Here is a 15,975-nt window from a genome sequence, read left to right on the forward strand (position 1 = left end):
GGACCTCTCCCCGAGTATGAGTCCCGAGCCCCCGTGTATACAAATGGATCATGCTTACAGGTATATTTCCTTCATAAACTCCATTATATACACACACCTTGTCATATATATGTATAACTGTATATAATTGTTCATACCTGTTCATGTTTGTTCATACTTGTTCATGTTTGTTCATATGTGTGATATGTGTGCTTGTTCAACTTAGTACAACACTAGGTTCCCCATAGCCTCCTATTGGGCTTCGTGCAAAGAATCTCCACTAGTTTAGGTTAGGAAATAGAGTATGGTTTCCCGGTGAAATCGCTCTAAGAGCTCAGACCAACTATACCATGCCTCCCCTTGGGCTTTGTACAAACGAGTGACCCTCCCATAGCCTCCTCTTGGGCTTACAATGCAAGGACCCGGGATTGTCCCTCCCATAGCCTCCTCTTGGGCTTACAATGCAAGGACCCTCGGATAGCCTCCTCTTGGGCTTCGTACAAGGACCCACGGGCTTCTTATAAGCATCCCGAATATCCAAATCAAATACCCTAGGAGATTAGACATTTATCATCTCTATGATAGGAGTATCTCTTCTATATCATCACAAACAATCAATCAATCAATCAATCAAATTTATCAAACTTTTTGCCACAAGGCTGGCTAATCAATCAAACTTTTTTACCACAAGGCTGGCTAATCAATCAAACTTTTTTGCCACAAGGCTGACTAATCAATCAAACCTTTTTGCCACCATACTGGCTGATTAATCAAAGTTTTTGTCACAAGGCTGACTTCATTGAAACTTTTGCCACAAGGCTGGCTGATTAATCAAAACTTTTTGTCACAAGGCTGACTTCATTGAAAGTTTTTGCCACAAGGCTGGCTAAAAAGCATCTTTATCATTCTAAGCACCATAAGCGGCATGGCCCAGGGCTTATAATGAAAAGATTTTCAAACAAAACAAATAGATGTATGTGATGATATAGATTAGATACATCGAACATTTAGATGACATTTGTCTCTTATCCTTTGCTTCCCCTAGCATAAGTGGGAACTACGATTGCTCTGACTTTCTCAACATCCCTTTGAGAATACGTAGGCACAAGGTCGTATCCTTGGCGAGCAAAACTTCTCCCTCAAACCATTCAAACCTTAGCACCCGTAGACCCCGAGCTACAGATGCTCTGATTCCCTCTAAGGGATATGTATGCAGAGGATCGCGATGATCTTTGCGAGCATAATCAAACAAACACCTTAGGTCCCACCTCTTTCTCACAAGAACCTCCACCATAACAAGAATGGAATAAACAAAACAAAGAAACCTATAGAGTACTATAGATACGTTGGGTGCTAATACCTTCCCTTCGTATAACCAACCCTCTTACCCAAGATCTCTCCCCCCACTTTTAGGTTATTGCAGCTTTTTTCCTTTTCCTCTTTTGGAAACAATAAAAAGTTTGGTCCGTACAAAAGAAAAATCATTTTTTGAGCACTCGAGCCCAAAGAAGGCATCAGGTGTCTCATCCCGAAAAAAGACAACGATTTTTCCCCGCGACAGAAAAATGGCGACTTCACTGGGGACCATCTTTTTATTGTTTCCAAAGAAAGGGTTATTTCTATTTGTTTTGTTTTTATTTTGTTCTTGTTTGGTTCTGTGGTTCCGTTACATCTGTGGTTCTGTTACAAGTGTTACATTATGGACAAATCCTAACCCGGATTAAGTACACATGAGAATTAGGTGGAGGGTATAGTCATGTGCAGGCGCACGTGAGAATCCTTCCGCTCAGTGGAGGTTCCTTGTTTGTAATATATGTTTAGCGAGTTAATTGCGAAGACATTATTGCTTTCATTGAACTGTAGAAGCTGAGTTGGCTGTAGAACCCCAACCCATCCTGGCCTTATTAGGTTGTGGTGCAGAAACTATTCAGGTGAAGAATTGGATTAGTTGTCATGCGGAGAACCACACTCAGACGAGTTTTTCTTGAGAATATTGCTGGCTCATGAGTTTAATTGTGGAAAGCCGGTAATATCCGAAAGAAAAATGTAGACTCTGACGTATCAGTAGAACATGTTTTGCAGGTGATTAACTAGAACTATCCCATGTTTGGTTCTCTGACCTCATGCTCGTGACGCTGGACCTTTGAACCTGTGTGTACCATGTTTGTGTTACCATGTTTGTGTTGCCATGTTTACAGTACCATGTTTGCGTTACCATGTTTGCTTTACCATGTTTGAATATGTGGCATCCACGCATCCATGCATTCATACATTCATTAAAAAACCCATCTTTTTCCATAAAAACATGATTTTTTTTCCAAACAATTAGAGAATTTTTCTTTGCAAACATTATAGGATTAGGTTATGTAGTGGGTAAAAAGGCATACCAAGAGGTACGGTTTCAAAGAGCCTAATGTGGAAAGACTGAAAGAGTTAGCGTCTTTTGTACAAGATCCTCCTGATTTTAGGAAAAGCCATGGAAAACTTTTGCCTATCTTGAACACTCATGTTGATGAAGGACTTCTCAAAACTCTGGTTCAGTTTTATGATCCCATCTACCGGTGTTTTACCTTTCCAGACTATCAGTTGGTACCAACCTTGGAAGAATATGCCAATCTTTTGGGTATTCCTGTGTCTGACAAAATACCTTTCAATGGTTTGGAAGCCATTCCTAAGTCACCAGCCATTGCAGCGGGTATCCACTTGAAGAAATCCGAAGTAGAAAGTAATTGGACTACCAAAGGAAACCTTCCGGGTTTGACTTCGCAGTTTTTAATAAAGAAAGCCTTTGATTTCATTGAGACTGGTAGCATGATAGCTTTTGAAGCTGTACTAGCCTTGCTCATCTATGGGTTGGTTCTGTTTCCCAATATCGACGACTTTGTTGATATCATTGCCATAAAGGTCTTTTTGAATGGAAATCCCATTCCGACTCTGCTTGGTGACATGTATTTCTCTGTCCATCATAGGAATCACCAAGGTGGTGGAATTATTGTATGTTGTGCACCCCTGTTGTTTAAATGGATTGTTTCACACTTACCTAAGTCTCCCATTTTCACGGAAAACCGGGAAGGTTTACGTTGGTCTCGAAGACTTATGTGTCTTACTAATAATGATATTCAATGGTATACCTTGGCTCGCTGCGGCACAGAAACCATTGAAAGTTGTGGAGAATTCGCCAACGTACCCCTCATTGGTACACAAGGAGGAATTAACTACAATCCGGTCCTAGCCCGACAACAACTCGGGTATGCAAATTCAACTAAACCCATTGGCCCTACAGTGGAAAGCTACTTCTATCAGGAAGGAAATGATCCTCAAGGGTTGAAAAAAAAATGGTGAAAGCCTGGTACGACATCCGATGGAAAGAAAAAGGTGAGATAAGGAACTGTATCGCTACGAACGCCTACATCTGTTGGGTAAAGAAAAGAGCAAGGGAGTTTCAAATGCCTTATGATTATGAAAAACCCATGTTCCATGTGGTGCCTCAACGACCCAACATTCCCGCTATGGAGGAATACCAAGACACTTTGACCAAGATGAGGATAGAAAAAGACGCTTGGAAAGAAAAGTTTCGAAGAACTGATGTGGAAAATAGAAAGTTGAAGAAACAAGTGAAAGAACATGAAGAAACTCTCTATTATCAGGATGGATGGCTCATGAACAAAGATGAGAAGATCCGTCGGAAAGATGCCGCAATCAGAAGATACATCAAAGAAAGCAAGAAAAAGCTTGAAGGTTCAACAAGCAACGCTCCGATACCTGACAATTGGAAGAATGTGGTTGACAAGCTGAGAGCTGAAAAGGACGATTTGAAAGCTCGCTATGGGAAAGAAATCATGAAGCTCAAGCTGCACAATGCATTTGGTTCTTCGTCTGATGAGGATGCTTAGGATTTGTTTAGTTTTTTTTATCATTTGCTTCTGTAAGGAGCTATGCTCCAATGTTGTAACATTTCCCATTATTTCAATAAAAGAATTGTTTGTGTTCAAATGTTTGCAAGGAAATAATCTTTAAAATATTTGGAAAAATCATAAACTTATTTTTGCATACATCATTCTGCAAATCGAGTCTGTTGTCTAGAGTCTTATCTTTTGGATCTTTCTCCAATAGATCGTCAAGCTGTCGCGTCTCAAAGTTTCTCGACCGCGCTCGCAAACAGATCACAGATACAATACTCGTTCAAGCAGAAGAAGAGTAATGGAACACTCTGAACAAGAGAATATTGAGCTCCGTGGTACGGTGACCACCCTTCAGGAAAAGTTGGAAAGTCTCACCACTCTGGTTGACTCCCTAATGGCCGCACAGAATCAGCCGCCGCCACCCAACAGTCAAGCAACAGTAACATCTGAAGTCACTACTCCAGTTTCTACAGTTGCATTCAGCATTCCATCTTTCTCCATGCCAGAAGGTTGGGGCACACCTTTCAGCTTTGGTACAGGTTTCCGCCATAATGTTTCTGGGGTTCAAACAGCTACAACTGAAGCGCCTGCTGCACAAGGTTCGGCGTTTATTCCACATTCGGGGGTAACTTTTTCTCAAGTCACTATGGCACTTTCTCAACCCACTATGACAGTTCCGACCCCTACGGTTCACACTGTTCCTTATGATGGCAATGAGATTTATCATGATCAAGGTGATAGCACAAATCAGCGTAACCTTGTGGAAGATCTCCAAGAGCAGTTCAACAAGATTCAGCTGGAAGTCAAAGCTATTCGTGGCAAAGATTTGTTTGGAAAGAATGCCCAGGAGCTATGTTTGGTACCTAGTGTACAAATACCAGCTAAGTTCAAGGTCCCAGACTTTGAGAAATACAAAGGAAGTTCTTGTCCACAAAGCCATCTCGTGATGTATGCCCGGAAGATGTCTACTTATGCAGATAATCATCAGTTGCTTATCCATTACTTTCAAGACAGTTTGACTGGTGCCGCACTGAAGTGGTACACAGGCTTGGATAGCACTAATATTCGAACATTCAATGACTTAGGCGAGGCCTTTGTCCGACAATATAAGTACAACTGGGATATGGCTCCAGACAGAGATCAGCTCCGATCCATGGCTCAAAAAGACCATGAAGCTTTCAAAGAATATGCCCAACGATGGAGAGAAACTGCTGCTCAGATTAATCCACCGTTAAAAGAGAAAGAGATGACAAAGATCTTCCTGAATACTCTCAGTCCGTTTTACTATGAACGCATGATTGCTAGTGCTCCAAGTGATTTCACTGAAATGGTAAACATGGGGATGCGTCTAGAAGAAGGAGTCCGAACCGGACGTCTAACTAAAGAAGGTGGATCTTCAAGCGGAACCAAAAAGTTTGGAAGTAGTTTCCCAAAGAAGAAAGAACAAAGTGTTGACATGGTATCCCAAGGAAAGCCAAGAGGAAATGTCAATTGTCAACGACAAGTAGCTGCTATCGCACCAGCCGTTAATACAACACCGAATCCGGGTTTTACTTCGCAGTTTCAACAACAACAGCCTCGACAACAGGCTCAGCAGTTTAACAATAATCAGAATCGTGTACAAAGAGCTCCACAGTTTGATCCGATTCCAATGACCTACACAGAATTGTACCCTGCGTTGGTTGAAAAAGGTCTCGTTCAAACTAGAGCACCACCACCAGTACCTGAGAAACTCCCATGGTGGTACAAAGCTGAGGTCTCATGCCCTTATCATCAAGGAGCACCTGGCCATGATCTCGAGCATTGCATAGCTTTGAAACATGAAGTTCAGAGGTTGGTTAGATCTAATCTCCTCTCTTTCAGAAATTTGAATCCAAATGTGCAAGCAAATCCGCTACCCAATCATGGAGGGCATGTTGTAAACATGGTATATGGATGTCCTGGTCCATACCGAGTCTATAATATCAATTACTCAAGAGCCGATTTGGTACAAATGCATGCTACTCTCTGTCGAGGGCAGAATTTTCGCCAGCATCACTACGGTTCTTGTAGCATATGTTGTATAGATCCTCATGGATGTTCGATTGTGAGAAGAGATCTCCAAGTTCTGTTGGATAATGGTACTATTCAGATCTACAGAAATAGGAATGAAAATGAAGTTAACATGATAGGATGTTATCCGCATGAGCTTTTAGTCTCAGATATCAACTCGGAAATGCCTACAGTTAACGTCATCGTTCCTCATTTCAACATGCCTGAGCGCATAGAAGTTACCTACAACAAGCCGAAGGTTCCTGTTGCTCCTTTGATCATTTGTCTACCTGTACCTGTTCCTTATGACTCTGACAAGGCACTTCCATACAACTACAATGCAACAATGATAAAGAATGGACAAGAAGTTCCTTTGCCTACTCTTTCATCTGTCGTGAATATCGCTGATGTGAGTCGAGTGATAAGAAGTGGACGTGTGTATACTCCACTACCTTCAAAGCAGCCTGTTGCTCCTGCAACCGGACAAAATCCTGTCAATGTTCCAGTGGGAAATCCTGTGGAAACTCCTGTCAGTAATACAAGCACGGATGTTGGTCAATCCAGTGGAACCAATGTCAATCCTGACTTTGACGAAATTTTGAAATTTATCAAAAGAAGTGAATACAAGATTGTGGATCAGCTTATGCAGACTCCTTCAAAAATTTCAATACTTTCATTGCTGTTAAATTCTGAAGCCCACAGGGAAGCCCTGATGAGAGTCTTGGATCAAGCTTTTGTCGATCATGATGTGACTGTTGACCACTTTGATGGGATAATAGCCAACATAACAGCTTGCAACAATTTAAGCTTCTGTGATGAAGAACTCCCCGAGGAGGGTAGAAATCACAATCTTGCTCTACACATTTCTATGAACTGTCAGTCAGACTCTTTGTCCAATGTGTTGGTAGACACCGGATCTTCCTTGAATGTGATGCCAAAGACGACTCTTGCTCGCTTGTCTTACCAAGGAATGCCTATGAAGTTCAGTGGTGTAGTAGTCAAAGCATTTGATGGATCACGAAAATCTGTTATCGGCGAAGTCAACCTTCCCATGACAATTGGTCCACATACATTTCAAATCACCTTCCAGGTCATGGACATTCAAGCTGCTTATAGCTGTCTGTTAGGACGACCTTGGATCCATGAAGCAGGGGCAGTAACTTCTACGCTCCATCAAAAGTTAAAATTTGTAACAAATAGAAAATTGGTAACAATAAGTGGAGAACAAGCCTTAATGGTGAGTCATTTATCCAATTTCTCTTTTATTAGTGCCGATAATGAGGAAGGAACTCCGTTCCAAGGTCTCTCTTTAGAAGACGAATCTTCCAAGAAGAAAGCATCGATCTCTTCTTACAAAGAGGCAGTAAAAGTAGTGAAAGATGGAACTACCACTGGCTGGGGGCAAGTTGTGATCCCGACCAAGAATGAAACTAGAGCAGGACTCGGATGTTCACCAACATTCTCAAACTGCACCAAGAAGGATGAAACCCTTCGTCCGATCAAAGAAACATTCATTAGTGGAGGATTCCTTAATCCAATTCCTCAAGAGGTTAATGTCCTTATTGAAGAATGTATCGAAGAAGGTCTCCCCGATGACGAAGAAGAATGGAAATGTTATCTCAATGACTCGGGATACATATCTCAGGAAGAACCATATCCTCCGTCAGAGAAATCCAAAGGCAATGAAACTAAGCCTGTTCCTGCAGAAATGTGGAATACCTTGGGACAACCAAGTGGAAAATTTGATTACATGGTGAAATATTCTGCACCTGAAAGTTACAAGATTGCGATTGAGGATATCCAACCAACTGGATGGGGAGATTCCTTTGGATATAATAGTCAACCAGAAGAGGTTTATCAGCCCTGTCAATTTTCTCAGCAGCCTGAAGTTACTGAAGATTTCGGATTCGATGTATCTGCCAAGGTTCATAATCCTGAAGATGGTTATTATCACATAAATGCCATTTTTGAAGATGAAGGGGAAGATGGTCCCGCAACTGACTCGGAAAGTGTCGCTGACAATGAGTCTCTTCATCCTGAAGACTGGGAAATACATCCTGAAAATTCTGAAGATTGTGACTCATCTTATGCTCTTCAAGAAGTAGAAGAAGACCGTTTCAACTCTACAAAGAACAAGGTTGACAAACCAGGACCTTCAAATCCTGCTCGACCAGCAGACGATGTCAATACTGAAGATAATTATGGGGGGAATTTTCCTGAATACATAATACACAGAGGAGTTCGTTGCTACTGGAAAGCTGTCGACGTTCCGAATGTTGTTCGCCGCTCAAAGTAATCACCTCGCTGTTATTTTGACCTCCTGCCTTGCCCAAAGCAGAGAGATGTTTTATAGGGCTTTGCTTTCAAATGTTCCGCCCAAATAACTTTGTGTATAGGGCTTTGTTTTAAAAGTTTCCCTCTTTGTCCTGCCCAAGACAAATGAGTTTGTGTTTAGGGCTTTGTTTCAAAAATGAATCATAAATAAAGCGTCATTTTGAATTCCCTACATTATATGTTTTATTTTTGCTTTTTCTTGGAAATGGTAATCCTAAAAAACCAAAATAAAATAAAAAAAAAACTTTTCAAAAAAATCGGCATACACTCTTGCATTCATAAATTTTCTGAAATAGATATAAATCACATGTGCAGATTTACTATTGATAAACCCATTGAATGCAATAACCCTATGCCCTCTCCCAACTTTGAGTTTCCTGTGTTCGAAGCCAAAGAAGAGGAAGAAGAGGAGATCCCGGACGAGATCTCTCGATTACTTAAGCACGAGGAAAGAACCATTCTGCCTCACAAAGAGCCTTTAGAAAAGATCAACTTGGGTTCTGAAGAAGACAAAAAAGAAGTGACCATTGGATCGCTGCTTGATACTGATGTCAAGAGTAAGTTGACAGACCTTCTCAAAGAATATGTTGACGTGTTTGCCTGGTCCTACCAAGACATGCCTGGGTTGGATACCAATATTGTTCAGCATTACTTGCCATTGAAACCAGAATGTCCGCCAGTTAAGCAGAAATTACGAAGGACTCACCCTGATATGGCTAACAAGATCAAAGTGGAAGTTCAGAAGCAACTCGACGCAGGTTTTCTTGTCACCTCAGAGTATCCTCAATGGTTGGCCAACATTGTAACACCCTGGATTTCCGCTTACCCCGCAGGGCTTCCGGCCTACCAAGCATGTCACCAGCTTAATCAATAATCCCCCCTAGGTCCGCTTATCGGCTGCCCAGGAAATATTGTTTTTGCCTCCCGCAGGAATTGCTATGAATATGTACTTAACCCCTAGGTACATGGTTCGATTCCTGCGGAAGGCAAAAACAATATTTCCTGGGCAGCCGATAAGCGGACCTAGGGGGGATTATTGATTAAGCTGGTGACATGCTTGGTAGGCCGGAAGCCCTGCGGGGTAAGCGGAAATCCAGGGTGTTACAAACATAGTGCCAGTTCCGAAGAAAGATGGCAAAGTCAGAATGTGTGTTGACTACCGTGATTTGAACAAAGCCAGTCCCAAAGATGACTTTCCATTACCACATATTGACATGCTGGTTGATAACACCGCTAAGTTCAACATCTTTTCCTTCATGGACGGGTTCTCTGGTTATAATCAGATCAAGATGGCTCCTGAAGACATGGAGAAGACATCTTTCATCACCCCATGGGGTACCTTTTGCTACAAAGTGATGCCATTTGGATTAAAGAATGCAGGCGCAACTTACCAAAGGGCAATGACTACTCTCTTTCATGACATGATGCATAAAGAAATTGAAGTTTATGTGGACGACATGATAGCCAAGTCCAGCACAGAAGAAGAACATATTGAATACCTTCTTAAGTTGTTTCAACGACTAAGGAAATATCAGCTTCGCTTAAATCCTAACAAATGTACTTTCGGGGTTAGATCTGGAAAACTCTTGGGTTTCATTGTCAGCCAAAGAGGTATCGAAGTAGATCCTGACAAAGTCAGAGCTATTCAAGAGATGCCTGCACCAAAAACTCAAAAGCAAGTAAGAGGATTTCTCGGAAGATTGAACTATATCTCCAGGTTTATCTCTCAAATGACTGCTACTTGTGGGCCAATTTTCAAGCTTCTACGCAAAGATCAAGGGGTTGTATGGACCGAAGATTGCCAGAAAGCGTTTGACAGTATCAAAGAGTACCTGTTAGAACCACCAATATTGATTCCTCCGGTTGAAGGAAGACCACTAATCATGTACCTTACCGTGTTGGAAGAATCCATGGGCTGTATGCTTGGACAGCAGGATGAAACCGGTAAGAAGGAGCATGCCATCTATTACTTGAGTAAGAAATTCACAGACTGTGAGTCTCGTTACTCCATGCTCGAAAAAACATGTTGTGCTTTGGCTTGGGCTTCAAAACGTCTCCGCCAATACATAATCAACAATACTACGTGTTTAATCTCCAAAATGGATCCGATCAAGTATGTCTTTGAAAAGCCTGCCTTAACAGGAAGGATTGCCCGATGGCAAATGCTGTTATCTGAGTATGACATTGAGTACCGTGCTCAAAAAGCGGTCAAAGGAAGCATTCCCGCCGATCATTTGGCGCATCAACCAATTAATGAATATCAATCTCTCAAGCTTGACTTTCCTGATGAAGATGTCTTATACTTGAAGATGAAAGATTGTGACGAACCATTACCTGAAGAAGGTCCTGAACCTGGATCAAGATGGGGCCTAATTTTCGATGGAGCAGTAAACGCTTTTGGCAATGGAATTGGGGCAATCATCATCACTCCCAAGGGTACTCATATCCCATTCTCCGCCAGATTACTATTTGATTGCACCAACAACATCGCAGAATATGAAGCTTGTATCATGGGTCTCGAAGAAGCCATTGACTTAAGGATCAAGATCCTCGACATATATGGAGATTCAGCCCTCGTGATCAACCAAATCAAAGACAAGTGGGAAACTTACCACCCTGGCTTGATTCCTTACAGAGATTATGCAAGACGTCTGTTGACTTTCTTCAACAAGGTTGAATTGCATCATATACCTCGAGATCAGAATCGAATGGCAGACGCCTTGGCTACTCTATCTTCCATGTTCAAAGTCAGTCACTGGAATGATGTGCCTAAAGTCAGAATTACGCGCCTTGAAAGGCCCGCCTATGTGTTTGCAACTGAAGCAGTCATGGATGATAAAACGTGGTTCCACGACATCAAACGCTTCCTTCAAACTCAAGAGTATCCGCTTGGGGCATCAAACAAAGATAAGAAAACTCTAAGGAGACTTTCTGGCAGTTTCTTCCTGAACGGAGATGTGCTATACAAAAGAAATTTCGACATGGTTTTGCTCAGATGCGTGGACAGACACGAAGCAGACATGTTAATGCATGAAGTGCATGAAGGGTCCTTTGGAACTCATTCAAATGGGCATGCAATGTCCAAAAAGATCTTAAGAGCAGGATACTATTGGTTGACAATGGAATCTGATTGTTATAAACACGTGAAAAGATGTCACAAGTGCCAGATCTACGCAGATAAGATCCATGTGCCACCGACTCTACTCAACGTTCTCTCATCTCCATGGCCTTTTTCCATGTGGGGTATTGACATGATTGGAATGATCGAACCGAAAGCTTCAAACGGTCATCGTTTCATCTTGGTAGCAATTGATTACTTCACCAAATGGGTCGAAGCAGCATCTTACGCCAATGTTACAAGACAAGTGGTTGTGAGGTTCATCAAGAACAACATCATTTGCCGATATGGTGTTCCCAGCAAGATCATTACTGACAATGGTTCGAACTTGAATAAAAAAATGATGAAAGAATTGTGTGAGGAATTCAAGATTGAGCATCATAACTCTTCTCCTTACAGACCAAAAATGAACGGCGCCGTCGAAGCCGCCAACAAGAACATTAAGAAGATCGTCCAGAAAATGGTCGTCACTTACAAAGACTGGCATGAAATGCTACCATTTGCTTTACATGGGTACCGTACCTCAGTACGTACTTCAACAGGGGCAACTCCCTTTTCTCTAGTATACGGCATGGAAGATGTGCTCCCCGTAGAAGTTGAAATCCCATCAATGAGAGTCCTCATGGAGACTAAGTTATCAGAGGCTGAATGGTGTCAAAACAGATACGATCAGTTGAATTTAATTGAAGAAAAACGTATGACTGCTCTATGCCATGGACAGTTATACCAAGCAAGGATGAAACACGCCTTCAACAAAAAGGTTCGACCTCGTGAATTTCGAGAAGGCGACCTCGTGCTTAAAAAGATCTTGTCTTTTCAACCAGATTCTAGGGGCAAATGGTCTCCTAATTACGAAGGCCCGTATGTTGTCAAAAGAACATTTTCTGGCGGCGCCATGACTCTTGCAACCATGGATGGTGATGAACTCCCACATCCTGTGAATGCTGATGCAGTCAAGAAATACTTTGTCTAAAAAATACAAAAGAACAGCTCGGTAAGTTGAAAACCCGCAAAGGCGACTTAGGCAAAAAATGAGCGTCTCGGTGGACTGAAAACCCGAAAGGGCGGTCTAGGCAAAAATTAGAGACAATAAACTGAAAAAATTCATCCTGGTAGATTGAAAACCTGAAAGGGCAATCTAGGCAAAAATTAAGGATTTATGATAAAGTAACTGCATCAGTCCATACTTCGTCACCTGAAGAGTCTTTTTCATCAAAGGATCTTCGATCAAATCATCGCGAATCTGAAGCAACAAGCACAGTTGGAACTCAAAGTTGTTAAGGGAATAGTGGTTATTGCTTTCAATGTAGCCTTTTCCGCATAATTACCATTTCTAACTTTTGTAAATACTCCATGGAATCACGCCTTTAGCTGATTACCATCCTATTAAATAAATTTGAGCCTTGTGCCCATTTGTTTGCAATCTCTAATTTATTTTAGCTTGCAAAATGACGCTTTAATTGTGTTATTCACTTTTGAAAAAAAAAGAAGAAAAAAGAAAAAAAGTTTTAAATGAATTTACTTTTCTTTTTCAAAATGAAAGCGAAACTTTTCTTTAAGTGGTGAACAACGGAAGGAACATCAGCAGTTGTCTCCGTAGGATGAACAAAAGGGTTCTCCCTGAAAAATTATTGAGACAACGGTATTCTTGTCCCAGAAAAGAATTCTTGAAGCAATTGCCCCTCGAGGTAAAGAAGCTCTTCTATCCCCAGTGAAGAAGGTCTTTTATCCCTAGTGACGAAGATTTCCAATCTCTAGTGAAGAAGCTCTTCCATCCCAGTAAAGATGCTTATCTTCCCCAGAGAAGTTTAAAGCACGAAGCATCATTCATCACCCGTGTTATCTACACCGTGTTGAAGAACATTTGCCAAGTATCTGGTTGTATTGCGACGTCGGTCCCTCTCCAGTATACTTCTTTGTCTGTCAGTATTATTAGCATGCATGCGACATTCATGACATTCATCATTCATACATATTTGCATCATTTATGCATCATTGCATTTTTCAATGTATGCTTTAAAATCACTTGTTTAGGATATATCTATCCCAAAAAAAGAAGAAAAAAAAAAGAGAAAAAAAGAAAAAAGAAAGAGAAAAAAGAAAGAAAAGAAAAAAAGCAAGTACGGGCGTGTCATCTCTCCAATAGGTTGTCACCCATAAGCAGAAATAACATCTTCTTTCTCCAGTTCCCCACTGAGATCATTCCTCGTGGAAGAAGGTTGCTTTAGTTTCTCCTTTCAAAACGAAGGAGAAAATCCCCATTTGAGTTCATTCCTCATGGGAACAAAGTCTTGTTTGACTGTTTCTTTCTAATTCATTCATGGATAGAACCCTGTCTTTACCAGAGATTCAAATTCCGATTCCTCAAATAGAGTCGTGAAAAACAGACAATAAGCAATAGCCTCATCATCCGAGCAGCTTATGTCTCTTCCAAAAGACTTTTCCTCTTTAGGAAATCAATCGTGAAGACCATGTGACAATCAGGGCCTTATTACTGTTCACAAGGCTGAATAACCAGTAATTTCCCTAGCAAAGTCTCCAAGATCATTTTATCACTCGGCTGATAATTGATCATGTCTTCAAAACCACTATCACGAGGCTGGTAGTCGGTAACCTTTTGTTCTGGTTATATTATTTAACATGTCTATCACAAGGCTGATAGTCGGTAATATTAACCGAACCTTTGAAACTCTTTTTACCTTGTCAAGTCTATCACCATGCTGATAGTCGGTAACACAGTTTCACACCTTTCACCTTCGTATTATTAAACAAGTCTATCCCTGTGTTGATAGTCGATAATGTCGATTGGTAAGCTTTTCTTATAAAGCTATCATTCCCCGATGAAGCATACACTTGCTTTCCCAAAAGAAAAAACAGATTCTCTTCCTAAAAACGGGTTGAGGCATCCTTCCCAATCTCTTTTCCCCAACGGAGTCAGTTCTTGATATCCCCTTAGTAAAGATATCCTTGCATCATTCGCAATTTTGGTATCTTAGGTCCAAAATTCGCGTCTTCTGATATTTAAGTATCTTCCACCCTATCAAAACGAAGATTTTCAATCTTCATATCTCAGGTTGAAGAAACTTAAATAGGGGCATCTGTCATACCCCAATTTTTGACCTAAGATACCACCTCATATCATTAACATATGCATCATTTGCATCTCTAACAAATTGCATAGCTTGTGTTTGTTACTTGTGACTCAGCAGGATTTAATCAGGAAATCACTCATCAGTACAAATAACAATCAATTAGGGTTTTGTTCTCCCTTCATCTCAAAAGAATTATCTTCATCAATAATCAACATTTGGTCCCCAAAGATTCATTTCAACAAGCTCAAAGGCACTGAACCAACCAGATTAGGGTTTTGACTGAAGATAGCATACTCCTGACCTCTGCTCAGGATTTGACCTAATGACTTGGGACATGACCTCAAGACCCCATGTGCATCATTTTGACCCAATCCATTGGCTCAGAACATCTCCTACACAAAGATTGATCAACAGTAAAATTTCAAATCATCAGAATTAGGGTTTTGAACTATCAGGGACTAAAATCAGGGATCACATTTGGGAAACCCTAAAAATCCCCAGGAAGTCAATCAAAGGTTTCAATCATCCTCAAATAATCCCTATGACAATATACAATGGAAATTGTATCTCAATTCAAGATCCACAGTCATCAATTTCATCTGGTCGACACTTAGGGTTTTTGACCTAATTCACTGAACAACTGCCTTTTTAATCAGGACATGGTGTCACAACTCAAACTATGATTCAATATCCTACAATACCTCAATATGATCCATTCATACCACTCATTTGATGAGGATAGCCTGTTTCATTTGAAATCTCCAGAAACACGATTCGTTTGAAAAATTCAACTGTACAAGATCACCATTGACTTTTGGGGAATTTTGGTCAACCATGACTTTTGAAGTTTTGAATCATCAATATATGATATATGAAGTCATTTGATCAAGAAAAATCAAGAAAATCAATCAATAATCAAAAAGTCAAAAGTTTGACTTTCATACTTAGAAAATTTTTCGAAGTGTTTTTCATGGTTTTTTCCAAACTTTGGAAGGGAATTTCTCAAAATTTCACCTACAAACTGAAAAAAACTTCCAACATGAAAGTTGTAGATTTTGATCCAATAAACAACTTTGACACAAATAAATTTTTTCCATAAGATCAACCATTTAAGAGATATGGAGCTTCAAAGTTGGCATCTTTGGAAAATTTCACTTGAAACTTCATTTTTCTCAAAGTTCATGGATCTTTTTCACCCATTTCCTTAAAGGTCTTGAGGAAACTTCCAACTAGGGTTTTGAAGTACACAACATGAGCTTTCCAAAATGTCCAAGAGCATGAAAAAACATGGAGTGTAGCTATGGTTTTGAATTTTGCCATTAGTGACCATTATGCATGAAATTACAAGCCATTTTTACCAAAGTTATGCACTATTCTACCAAATGATCCAATTGATGACACATAGAGGCAATAATTGAAAGATATTTCTGGTTTGAGATCAGAATGGAAAGAGATAAGAAGCTTAGAGAAATAACCATGGTTTAGTTACTTTTAACCATATGCATTAAATGTGAAAGAT

The 15,975-nt window shown here is 40.6% G+C and overlaps 1 protein-coding gene across 1 annotated transcript in view; it reads left to right on the forward strand.

Moving 5' to 3' along the window:
• LOC131597183 (uncharacterized) overlaps positions 1-15,975 on the forward strand; it is a 33,927-nt gene that overhangs the window by 8,613 nt on the left and 9,339 nt on the right. Inside the window, exons 2-3 of the mRNA XM_058869893.1 lie at positions 4,732-5,340; positions 6,190-7,362. Of these exons, the coding sequence (XP_058725876.1) occupies positions 4,732-5,340; positions 6,190-7,362 (1,782 nt within the window). The remainder of the gene's footprint in view (positions 1-4,731; positions 5,341-6,189; positions 7,363-15,975) is intronic.

This window comes from Vicia villosa, linkage group LG4, assembly GCF_029867415.1.
Source record: "Vicia villosa cultivar HV-30 ecotype Madison, WI linkage group LG4, Vvil1.0, whole genome shotgun sequence".
Lineage (NCBI taxonomy): Eukaryota > Viridiplantae > Streptophyta > Magnoliopsida > Fabales > Fabaceae > Vicia > Vicia villosa.